Consider the following 13124-nt stretch of genomic DNA (forward strand, 5'->3'; position numbering starts at 1 on the left):
GCTTACCAGGCCATGGTAGCCTCTGTCTTCTCTAAAGTGAACCTTGTAGGCTATTACTTTTAAAAAGTTCCATCTATTAAACTTTCTTCATCCCTAGTTCCTTAAGTTTTCATTTGTTATTGGCTATGATGTAGCTAGAAAAATGTTGCTAAATTATTAGCTTACTTTATTAGATACTTATTTTGTGGTTCTAGTGATTGGATGCAGGGCCTTGTACATGCTAGGTAAGTGTTTCGCTACATCTCTTCAACCCTTTCAGTTTGTTTGTTTGTTTATGGGGTTTTCTATTTCTGTGGAATACTTCCTGTGTTGTAAAACATGCTCTGTGGTTTTCTAACATTTCCTAAGTTATCAAACTAAAACTCTGTTCCTTTAATAGAGCACATACCCATTGTAGATAATGAATAGAGTCGTTAATTGTAAATTTCCTGTGAGTTATTATACTCTTAATATACTCTTCTCATTCTTCCTAAACATCCTCCATATGTTTTCTTGGTTTCTTCTTTTCTGGAATGGAAAAACTGCTTGATGTATTTATTGTGCAGTTTCTTCTTTTCTCATAAGAAATGGAACTTAATTTTCTTTTTTCTTTTTTAAGATTTATTATGTATACAGTCTTCTGCCTGCATGCCAGAAGAGGGCACCAGATCTCATTATAGATGGTTGTGAGCCACCATGTGGTTGCCGGGAATTGAACTCAGGACTTCTGGAAGAGCTATCAGTGCTCTTAACCTCTGAGCCATCTCCCCAGCCATGGAATTTAATTTTCTATGGCCACGACATATGGCTTATACCAAAAGATAATAAAAATTTAACTAAGCAATGTAAACACTTTTTTTTTAAAAAAAAATCACTTATGCTGTGAATGAAACAGAAATAGGTGTTCATAATGAATCTGGAGTTGAATGAGAACTTGACAGGCCTCATCCATTGTTTATTGTGTGTGTGTTGGTAAGAACAGTTCGATACTACTGAAAGCTGTGAGGATATTCTTCCTGGTAAAGAAAAGGTATAATTAAGTTTCTAATTTCTCCTGTATGCCTGAATGAAAGGAGCAGTCAGAGAACTTAATATTCTTATGAAGTTCATGGTGATGTAGCTGGTTCTTACATACTACCAACATGAATGCTCCATTTTAACCAACCCCCTATTAAAGTCAAATGGTGACAGATTGGGTCATTAGTCAGCTACATTTTGTAGTGTTAATTGGATGGAGGTTAATCACATATAGAAAGAAGTGAGTGAGAGACTAAACAGATGTGATAGAGAACTTCTCACACTAGTGTAGTAAGTCAAGAGCACATGTTTTTCTTATTTACCAGGTTCATTTTATGTCTTGAATAGTACAATAGTTATTAACAGAATTGTACTGTAGGAAAGCAGATTGTGAGACAGCATTTAAGGTAGGAATGGGGGGAAAATGTGGAAAGTAAATCATAAAAGACAGTCCCTATAATTCAGCTAAGTATCCACAACCTAAATTGGCAGCCATAGAAGAGAAAATAGCATAAAGACATGGTGTTAGGCTACAAGACATATATTATATGTGCTGATTAACCGATTAGAGTGTTTAAAAACTATACATTTGAATGAAGCAATAGGAATGTCATCAAGAGGAAAGTTAGGATAGTCTGCTTTTGTGGGAAGTTAAAGGAACTTTGGACATACTGAATTGGATTCTACCAGAGTATCTAAGTATCAGCATCCAGCAGGACATTGCAGATCCCAAGGAGTAAGTAAAGTTATTTTGGAGGATATGGTGCAAATGGTGAAAGATGCCCATGGAAAAAAATTCAGAAAGAAAATATAGTTAGCAATCAGAATTTTAGAGAGAGAGAGAGAGAGAGAGAGAGAGAGAGAGAGAGAGAGCAAGAAAAAGAAAATAAAGAGAGCTAAGTATTCATCATCTAACATAGGAGATGATTACAAAAGGAGACAGTCTACAGGCTATGAGAAGGTGGTAAGAGATCTATTTGAAGTCCCATCTGGTCTTCAGGAGAGCATTTTGTTTCACTTTTTATATGAAAGTAATAAATAGTTAATGGATGCAGAGGTAGTACATACAGTACATGCAAGCAATTTTTTAAATGTGCACGGTGTTTTACCTGTGTTTATAAATGTATCATGTATTCCTGGTGCCTGCAGAGGCCAAATGAAGGCATCCTATCCCCTGAAACTGGGGTTACAGATGATTGTGAGCTGCCATGGTGCTGGGAACTGAACCCAGGGTTTTTGGAAGAGCAGCCAGTGCTCTTGGCCAAGAGTTATCTCTCTAGCCTTGCAGTTTTTTCAGCAATTTTGCATGGGAAGGAAGAAGAGAGGAAGGATGTAGCATATTTGTGCATTGTTTCCTTTATAGAGGATAGTGGCTTTTGTTGAGAAGGAGCAGCAAAAGATGTAATCAGAAGAGTTCTTAAAGACATAGTGTTGTAAGGAGAGGGGGCCCCTTGTTTGTCCTTGCTGCCCGGCTAGCTTACACCTGAAATAACCACACAGAAAGTATTAATTAAAAACACTGCTTGGCCATTAGCTCTAACTTCTTATTGGCTAACTCTTATATATTAGTTTAACCCATCTCCATTAATCTGTGTATCGCCATGTGGCTGTGACTTACCAGAGATTCTAACCAGTGTCCATCTCAGGCAGAGGATCCATGGCTTCTCCTACTCTGCTCTTCTTCCCAGCATTCAGTTCTGTCTTCTCCGCCTACCTAAGTTCTGCCCTATCAGGTCCAAAGCAGTTTCTTTATTCATGAATCAATGAAAAAAAAAAAAAAAAACCACATGAACAGAATAACCTCCTACACCAACATAGTAAATGGATTATTCTTGATAAATAAAACAGACTTAATTAGAGATTAGGGGAAAGGAACAACAAGAGAATATAAAAATTGGAGGGAGAAGATAAAAGGGAAAGAGCGAACTGCCTTCAGTAATCTCACAAAGGATGAAGCAAAGGAATCTGCTGAGGTGAATCAGGATTAGGCTAATGGAAAAATGTACAGCAAGATATTGATGAGTATTTATTAATGAGTTTGCTTGATGAATAGAAGGGTCTTAAGGATAAGCTATAGCAGCTAACTTGCATCTGTGTACAGAGTGTGACTATGCATTTCTCTGGGGCTATTCAAATGAATGATGACAAGGAATGTAGATACAGTGTATTCCCAGGACTGGAAAGATGTCAGGAAGCCAGGACAAGAGACTCCAATAATTTATGAGATGCTTTGTTGAAATTAAAGCCAAAATCCTAGATAGGTAAAATACAGCTAAAATATGAAGAGGTTAAAAGCACTGATAACAGGAAAGAGGAAATCTAATGGAGGAACAAAACTATGAAGAGTAGAAATTGTGCTCAGGATTTTTAGAGTTGGATATATTATATGTCTAATATGTCTAGTGCTGATGTCTGAAATTGTCTCAATTGGTAACTAAAGAAATAAGTGAAAATATCCAGTCTGTAAAATGAAAGTATTGGTAGTTTCACATATCAAAGATACTAGCAAGACTTAAGAGTTGAAGGAACAATATAAATCTGTTAGAGAAAGAAGACATTAGATTTTGATAGGGCTGGTGATTCAAGACAACACCGAGATGGATTTCTGTAGGGTAAGTAGACTCTTCTCTGTGTATTCTCACTATTGCTGCCTCTGACCACTCTTCTGGTGATGACTCTGTCTCACTGCGAACAGGAGATTTACCCACTTACTAATGTTTCTCAAGCTTCATGACTGCTTCTCAGTAACTTAGATCTGACCAGAACATGTGCATAAGATTCCCCACTGAATTTTTCCTAGACTCCCAACAAATGAGAACTCTGCACAAACTTCATCTGTCTCTCTGCCCTTTTGACCAACTCATTCTGTCTAACACCTAACCTGAGTCTGTGATGAGATGATGGGAAGAGTAGAAATGTAAATAGCTTCACCTAAGGGGCAGCTGGCAAGTCAGAGTGGAAAAATAGAAACATTCAAAGAACAGTGAAATGCAAGGGAACTTCTTCATTCCATTATTTAAAATCTCTAGCCCTAGCTTCTACACTCATGATCTCTCTATGTGTCAGTTACTGCATCAACAAAAGTCAATATAAACATGCGGTCAAACTCACAGGGTAACTGTAGGAATTAAATACAAAGCACAGAATCTCCTAAATGTACTAAATACTCTTACTGCTAGTGCTGTTAGCAGTGACGGTAACGTATAAAAATTTGTAGTCTTGCACAAAGAGGGATGTGTTGCGTTGCTGAACGCACTATAGGTACCACTTGTGACTCCTGATACCAAAAAGAATACGAGGGCCTCACATTTGTCACCTCTGTGTACTAGGAATGACCTACATTCAAGTGATTAGTAAAGGTCTGTATTGTTAGAGAAATACTTTGTAAATTTGAGGACAGGACTATACATGGAACCAATGGAAATTTTTTCACAATAAAATGAGCCCACTAGAATAGGCTAGAGCAAATTTACACAATATCAAAATAAATTTGGGGACATAGAATTAGGTTTCCAGGGCTGAAGCTAGGAATGTTGAGGATTAGGAATATAAAGGATAAAGGATAACTTAGAAGATTCCTCATGTAGCAGTATAGAAATGAATATCCACAGGTGGTATGCAACACCGTGACAGGAGCCAATACTTCCAAACAAGATAAGCACAGAAGCTCAGAAGGAAGAGGAAACAAATCTGTTTAAATCCGGGCTTATTCCAGATGGTTCATGGATCCTAAGTTATAGGAAAATGTAACTTTGAAAATGAAGAAACTTCCTCCTGAGTGTTCAGTAACTTAGCCCAGACTCCTAGCTCTTGGGATTTTCCCCGAAAGTTTTATTTTCAATAAATAAAGGTTTGATTGCCTTTATTTATGTATGTATGTAAATTGTTCACTTAAGAGACTTAGTCCTTTGCCTTTCTTACTTCTCTTTCTTGCTGTTTTTGAAAGGTAAATGGCCAAGACCTAAAGAACCTGCTACACCAGGATGCTGTAGACCTTTTTCGTAATGCGGGATATGCTGTGTCCCTGAGAGTACAGCATAGGGTAGGTATCATTAGCAGCCAGATATGGGACAGTAGGCTTTCTCACTGCATTTGTGAATAAGCTTGTGGATGTAATTTTCAAAGTCTGTTTATTTCTCTCTTTTTCTATTACTGGTTTGTAGGGTTTGTCTAGCATATGCCAGAGTCCTTTGGCATCAGTAGAAGTATATAACACTATACTTATAACCCAGGTCCTACAATTTTAAAAAAATAAAGTTTAATCAATTCAAAATGGAAAGACAGTAGAACCACTTTTACTTTTTCTTAGGGAAAGCACAATTTGTGTACCCTTGAAAACTCTTGTTTATGACTGCAAAGGTTATGTTTTCTGTCTCCCATTATAAGGCTTCTCTTTCCATGACCACATTGACTGAGACCCAAGTGTAACTTGAAGGGCAACTCTTAAGAAAAGGGAAATGGAATTGAGAATCCTTACATCTGCTCTCTCTCTCTCCCTATCCTTGTCTCCCTCTCTCCTTCCCTCCTTCCCTTCCTGCCTTCCTTCTGTCCATCCACCCACCCACCCATCTTTCCTCCCTCCTTCTCTCTCTCTCTCTCTCTCTCTCTCTCTCTCTCTCTTCTTTTTTTTTTCTTTTTTTTTGGGGGGGGGGATTTATTAACGCAGGGTTTCTTTGTGTAGCCTTGGGTGTCCTGGAACTTACTCTGTAGATCAAGTTGGCCTCAAACTCACAGAGATCCTGAGTGCTGGGATTGAAGGTGTGTGCCACAACCAATCTACATCTGCTTCTTATTTCCTGGTGTTTTATAATTTGGATGATAGGAAAGTCGTCTGAGTTCTTCCCACAACAGCAAGAATTTCTGAGTTCATCTATAACCCAAGTTCAATGTGCCTATGATTTTTTTTAAAATTGGTGTATTGTTTGCTAAGAAGCCAAGTGAGTGTTCAGAGACTGAAGAAGATTAAAAGGAGCTAGAAAAGAACTGGGGAAAGCAGAAGCTAACTTGAACTACATGGTGAGACTCTGTCTTAAGGAAAACAAAAACTAAAGAAAAATAAGAAAGACAAAACATGAAGCTATCCAAGAAACAACCAGAGTTGCAAACAGAATGTGGGTGTGATAGATTAAAAAATCAGGTTGATAGAGACAGTATTGGTCAGCATCTGCTTTTGCCATGGCTTGTCACTGTTTCTAAAACATGGGAGAATTCATGTAGGCATATAAATGATAGGCATTTATTTCAGATAAGATAAGGGTTCCCTTTGAAGGTCTGGGAATTTATTTTCAGTGTTCACTTCAGGAAACATCCATAAATAACTTAGAATACAACAAGCTCTATTGGTCGAAAATTTACCTAACCCTGAAAACCATGTCTTTAGTGAGCATGTCTTCTCAGGAAGAAATAAGTGGTAGAGTAAGTCAGAAGATAGTTTGTGCAGTCTTGCTCTTCAGTTGAAGGTTTCAGTTAGGGTTTCATGGGCTGTAGGTGGTTAGGTCTAACTGAAATAAGATGGTATTATAGTTATTGCAAGTTAACTATCAAAAAAATTGTTAAGAATGGCTACCCCTGTAAAACAGGACTGGAATGAAGAAAGACAATCTAGCTATAAAAGGAAATTCTTGAGGGAATAGGAGCTGATAATGACTAGGATATAGTTTATTTATCTCTTGAGTCTTTAATGTCTACTCCACATAGATTCTACCTTTATCTGTGACTAGCATTGCAAACTTAGGCATGAATGACAAGACCCCATCTCAGGAACAAGGGGGTAACTTGGATGCTGTAAAGCATTTCCAAGTAATGACATTGCAGCTGTGTTGCTACTGTCTGGATCTGCTCTTACTATATTCTAATGACTGATATTCCAGAAAGAAGTCTTCCTTCCTTTCCCTCATCCTGCCCAGCAGTATCCAGATGTCCTGATTGATCACAGGCTTCATCTCATCCCTTCATTTTCCTGATAGGAAGCATATATAGCAATAGAGGCATTATAGAAACAGATATGCTTTACTTTATCCTGTGAGGTTCCATTAAGTCAGTGCCAAGCAAGGTTATGCTTCACTATCAGAACTGTTTTCTTCTTAGAGTATCCGTGAAAGTGATGCATCCTTTAGGATAAGAGCTCTTGTTAGGCTGTGTGGTGTCTATAGCTTTGGGTGGTATAGACTACATCTCCAGGTAATTGTCAACATGGATCTTTTAGTTGTGGCATACGCCGTAGTCAGAGTTAATATTTCTTCTTCCTTTTCAGTTACCGGTGCAGAATGGACCTATAGTACATCGAGGTGAAGGAGAACCAGGTGGTATTCCTGTAGCTGTGGTGCTGCTACCAGTGTTTGCCCTCACCATGGTTGCAGTTTGGGCCTTCGTGAGATACCGAAAACAGCTTTGAAATACTTGCTGTCTTCCATTGTGTCCAATGAACTATTTCTCTTACTTGCCTTCCCTACCATTCTCCCATATCCTTTCTTCTCTAGCCAACACATGATTTAAAGTGACTGATTACCCCCCAAAACCTTGCTGTTCAAACTTGCCAAGACTTCAAATTCTAGTGGGAGAGAAAAGGTTTTATTTGAAGAAAAACTGGGGGTGGGAGGGGAAAGCCTTGCTAAGAATGAATGAAAAGTTACATATTTTACTAGAACTGCCAATAAAAATTCAGCTATCACCCAAAGAGGAAAAGCTCAGTCTTCCTGTTGCCATGGATGACACCTTTTTCTTAGCTGGCGTGCTTTGAAGGCTAGCTGTGCTACATGAAAAGAGGAGCCAATTTTTCTTTTTTTCTTTTTCTTTTAATGCTTTTTCTGGGAAAATGTTTGTGATCTTTAATTTGTAACTCTACCTAAATGCCTATATTGGACACAGGTGAATGAAGTTTTTTTTTTTATTTTTTTAACTTTCTTCCAAAAGAAAACACATAGAGTAATAGACATATGCATATATGATAGCATAACATTGATGCCTTATAAGAGGTTAGAAAACCATACTGGTTCCTGAGTTTCTAATGGACAATTTCTTGGGGACTAGAGGATTATCATCCTTCATATATAATCAAGACTCATATTGAAAAATGAGTTCTGGATTGTAAAGAGAACTTACTTTTACACTTGTCTGTCTTTGTCCACAAATTAAAAACATACACAGTGCTAAGGGATAATTATAACTGAAGAACTTGAACAGCTTTTTGCAGAACATGTATAATGGGGATGGGAAAATTATCTTTAAAAGAGAATATTCAATCAGTGGCATTAGGAAAATAATAACTGAAGCAGTTAATTGAAAACTGTAGAAGAACAGTGTTACACCGTAGGTATGGTGATGTAAATTGTAATAAACAGCTCTGCTCAAGTCAATCTGTTCAAGAGACTTTGAGGTATAAAGGTAAGTCCCAGCAATCTCTGACCTATTCTAGTTGGTGTTCTACAGTGCTGTTGAAGGATCAGCTGGGATAGATATGGGCAGCAGTAGGGCCAAATGAACCAGAAGAGCCCAAAGTTGTCTTGATATACAACTGAAAAAAGAGATAATGCCTCAAGATAGCAATTGAACCCTCGAGGTTACTTAACAGTTTTCAGTTTCTAGTATCAGGCAAAACCTTAGGGAAGAACTGCCTTCCCGGTAGGATAGACCTGAAATCTTGCTTCTGATTGAGTTAAGGAAAGAAGACTTGAATTGTTTTTATTTATTTTTCCCCCCAAAGCTCTAAAACACTAGTTTTGATTTTAATAAGTTAATGGACCATTTTTCAGAGAAGGGGAAGGAATAAGTTTTGTTTGTTTGGTAGAGGGGGCAAGGATATTTGGTGAGTGTTCCTGAGGAAAGTCTGAGAATGGAATAGGAATGAATGGTGCCAGAGAATAGCAGGGGTATTGCTTAGGAGGAACCATCCTGTTCATGGAGTATCTAAATTGGTTTTAGAGTACCAAGAGTAGTTGAACCATGCCTAATTTATAACAAAATAATTTCTGTATTCTAAATATATTGGCCAGACTGTTGTTTTGAGTTTTTCTGGCAATCTAGCAACTACTTAACAAGTATTAGTTGTGCATTAGCTTTGTCAAGACACCTTTACAAAAAAGGGAAATGAACTTCCTTTTCACTGCATCTGAAGGCATTGTGGTTACTCTAGGAAGAGAGTAGTGTGAGTTGTTTATATTGTAGACAACAGAAGAGAATAGCTCCTGAGAATTAGAGCGTTCCATGGAGGAAGGGACGGTTAAGGATCTTTAGATGCTAACCATGTAATAAGAGCGTTCATAAATAGTTGAAAAGAGTCTATCAGTTTGAATAGTAAATTAAACCAGTATGAAAAGAAATGTTATGGAAACAGTGTGACAACAAAGATGGTCAACAGGTGTTTTAAGGAATTCAGAAAAGGAAAGCTGTGGTATAATGGTGTCAGAGGAGAATGGAAAGGAAAGTCTTCAAAGTCTGATGAGACTTTGCCTCTGGGCAAACTGTTGATACAGGGAGAGATTGGCTTTAAACAGTCTTCATAGAGCTAAGCCATTCAGGACTTTTGAAATTGATTTAGTAGCAGGAGTTACTGGAAGTCCCACTGAAGACGCAAAACCATGCTATAGTTCTTGTCACAACCAGCACCACTGTGGAGGACCAATGTCTGGTGTCCTCGTATTTGGTGGCATGTGTAACAGCTCTTACATGGGCTTACTTACCTCTAGTGTTCACCTCAGGGTTTTAAATTGATTCTTGAAAGATTCACACATACAAAGTGAAACAGATGGCAAGGAAGATAGAAAACTGTTGTGTGTTGAGACATGTAAATAAAACCATCATTGGTAGGAGTGTTACTGTGCTTGATAGGGATTCTGATACACTTGCGTCTCATTGGGAAATAAACAGCACCTGACCAAAACATTTAAGATTTAGGCAAATATTTTAGTATTTCACTTTTTGTTGTATGAAAACTAAAATTAGCATAGATGGGATGTAAACCCATTATAGAGTATAAACAATTTATGCTCCTCTAGACTGACTCTTCGTATTCCTACCACCTCATAGACTATGTTTGATGCTCCTGCCACATAAATTATAGTGTTTAAAGTTTTGAAAACTGATCATCGGTATACTTAAAGTATTTCTTGTATTTATCATTGTGTTTTATTTGTAATTCTAATAGATACTGTTTGCTTCAGTTGTTCCTGTTTCCTTTTCCTGCATTTTACTTGTGAGTAGATTCATGTAATTAATTGTACCTTCTAGCCACAGGCAACAGATAAAAATAGTATTTGTAATTACAGTCTGTGCCAAGGACTACACTAAATTTTAACTTGAGATGCACATCTTGCTATAAAGAGACTAAGAATGAGAGAATAAATTATTTTCCTAAGATCATACAGGTGGTTATAGAATTAAAATTTAAACTTGGAACTTTGGATGACAATGTCAGTAAATATTTCTTTGCTAACAGTTCTCAAAGCAAGGTCTCTGGACAAAAGCATCAGTATTCCCTGCAGATTCTTGGGCATCATCCCATACTTATGGAGTGAAATGAGCATGGCAACCAGAACTCTGTCCTTCCGAGTAACTGACTAATGCTGAAACTTGAGATTCACCACTCTCAGGAGCTGTTCTCTGGTTAGAATCACTTGGACAGCTGGCCAGCCCACATTAAATAAGGACCTCTGGGACTAGGACTTGTATAACAACAAAATGTTTCATCAGGTGGCTAAAATGTGCAGCCTCTATTGGAAATGTTCCATGGCATTTAAATTATCAGATCACCTGCAGACGAGGCTCTAGCCAGAATCAACAACTTGCCTAAGTTCGGAGCCCAACTCTGAGCAGTGGAGTAAGAAGGGTACATTGTTTACTCCTGTGTGCTCAGACCTATCAACCTCTCGTACATTTGTGCAGCCAATAAGAACCAAATCATAGGCGAGTCAATCTAAAAGACTCATGGATAAAATTTGTATTGGAAGTGAGAAAAGTTAATGTTTGGTCTCCACTACAAGGATACATAAAAGACTTTATTTTAAAATCTCATTTTGCTTCTGACTTTTCTCATTGAACTTTCAATAAAGACCAAACGAATTAATAGACAGCTAAAGAGAACTGAAGACATCAAGATTGGAATGGGAGAGTATATTGAACAATCCGAGAAAACCAATCACGTGTTGTCTTAATTTCAGTAGTTTACAATCAGATATAGGCTGTTGGTGGTACTTTTGTTTTTATTGTGCAACTAAACAATTAAAATATATTTAGAGGCCAAGCATGATGGTCCTTGTTTTTAATCCCATCATTTTAGGAGGCAGAAGCAGGCAGATTTCTGTGAGCTGGAGGTCAGCTCTGTGAGAGAGGGTGTGTCTGTGTGTGTGTGGTCAATAAATATTTTATTCTACCCACTTTTAGTAGAAAACATCTTTGATAAAGATTTTTTTCTTCATTCAGTGATAACTATCAACCCCAGTGCAGAAGTACATAAAATTCAGTCACTAAAGTGAAATAGCCCCGCATCTGTAAGCAGGTGGTCTTGGTGTTAAATCTAATGTCACTGAGAAGTACACACATTGATTTCTTAAGCTCTCTACCTTTCCCGGTAGTTTAAGGGTTGGCTGTTAACCCAGGCTAAGCCTTTTTTTGTGTTTCTTTTAACTGCAAATCTTTTTGTGAGAATAGCTCTCACAGCCTACAGTGAAGTTATGATTAAGGGATGCCATGGGGGGCAGGGAGACAACAGTATTTTAAAGAATTCTGCCCACTGGGAACCAGATTGTAAACTGCCATTGACTCTTGCGTTGATATCTATATATGGAATACAAAGCATGTGACCGTTTACCTGATGCACTTGATTCTATAAAAATTGGTAGCAGAAAGCACTATTGGTATAAGGAATCTAGCTCCAATAAACACTAATACCTGTGGCTGTAAATTCTCTCATTGTTATGTTCCATTTTAACAGAGGAGAAAGGAAGAGAAGAAGACCGATGTAGGTTTTCAAACGCAATTTTGTTATTAATCAGCGAATTGATATACAAAAGAACTATATAAATATATTGACTAGTCACAGGAAAATGGAATGATCCTTTTCATAGTTCATAGATTTGCAAATGAAGACAGATTAAATCCTGGTTTTGTTTTACTTCTATGTCTCCAATGCAAATTTGAATTATTATTACTGGATACTTGTATACCTTACAGGCTATTCAGTTCTTGAAAAATTATTTTCCTGAAATGCCTTATGTTGTTTCCTTTCTGCTCTGATTCTTATGTCCCCCTTGCGTCTCCAAATGTAAACAGCAGCTGTTTCACAGGTTAGATGCCTGAGAGCTACTTGGAAAACAAGTAGGCATAAAATTACATTAACTAGGAAGATTCACCACAGATCTGATGTTATGCTGGTTTCAGCCTCACTGTTCAATACCAGTGCATCCAGATTTGCCTATTGAACTATGACATTCAATAAAGACCTGTTGAACTTGCTTGAGTATCTATGGTCTTTGATTTTTTTTCTTTTGGAGACTATTAAATGACCATGTCCTTATTTTTCTGTCACTTTAAACCAACAACTCTGATGGGATAATGGGAAGAGGAAAGATACCTAAATTTGAGGCTTACTTTTGACAGAATGGGTTAAACACTAGAACTCAGCACTGTGAATAGAGGTGCTTAACAATTATTGCGTGCTCACCAGTGTTGCAGGTATTATCTGAAGCCCTTAACATTTCACTAAAGCTTAAAAAAAAAGAGTGGCTGTTGTTATGTTCTTTTTATGATGAGATGAACTAGGCATAAAGAGGGCAAGAAACTTACTCAGCTTACACAGAAACTAAGTGTCTGCTAGGATTTAAAGCCAGGCAATCTGACTTTCAGAACACTATGGCTCTACTTTCCAGGTGCTAGATGCTATATTTTGCTGCCATTTCTTCATATCAGATTTTCAAAATTCCAGGCAGTACACAAATAGTCTCATCTGTATAGATAAAATAGCTTGGTGTTTAAAGAAAATAACTTGCCCCAGATGTATAGCTGTTCAGTTAACAGATCTGGTAGTTTATTTCAAACCAGTGAGGGCTCCTGTAATCTTGAAGTACTTTAGAAAATGAAAGCTTATATATAATTAATTTGATCCAATCATGCTGTTACATTTTTCCATTATGGAC

At 37.5% G+C, this 13124-nt stretch overlaps 1 protein-coding gene and 1 pseudogene across 1 annotated transcript in view; one reads left to right on the forward strand and one right to left on the reverse strand.

Annotated features, from left to right (window-relative positions):
- The window catches only part of Synj2bp (synaptojanin 2 binding protein), a 35457-nt gene extending 23019 nt beyond the window's left edge, over positions 1 to 12438 (forward strand). Inside the window, exons 3-4 of the mRNA XM_057782260.1 lie at positions 4943 to 5038; positions 7250 to 12438. Of these exons, the coding sequence (XP_057638243.1) occupies positions 4943 to 5038; positions 7250 to 7390 (237 nt within the window). The 3' untranslated portion in view covers positions 7391 to 12438. The remainder of the gene's footprint in view (positions 1 to 4942; positions 5039 to 7249) is intronic.
- On the reverse strand, positions 8031 to 8146 carry LOC130883232 (small nucleolar RNA SNORA40; annotated as a pseudogene).
- Positions 12439 to 13124: the final 686 nt, after the last annotated feature.

This window comes from Chionomys nivalis, chromosome 10 (assembly GCF_950005125.1).
Source record: "Chionomys nivalis chromosome 10, mChiNiv1.1, whole genome shotgun sequence".
Taxonomy (NCBI): Eukaryota; Metazoa; Chordata; class Mammalia; order Rodentia; family Cricetidae; genus Chionomys; species Chionomys nivalis.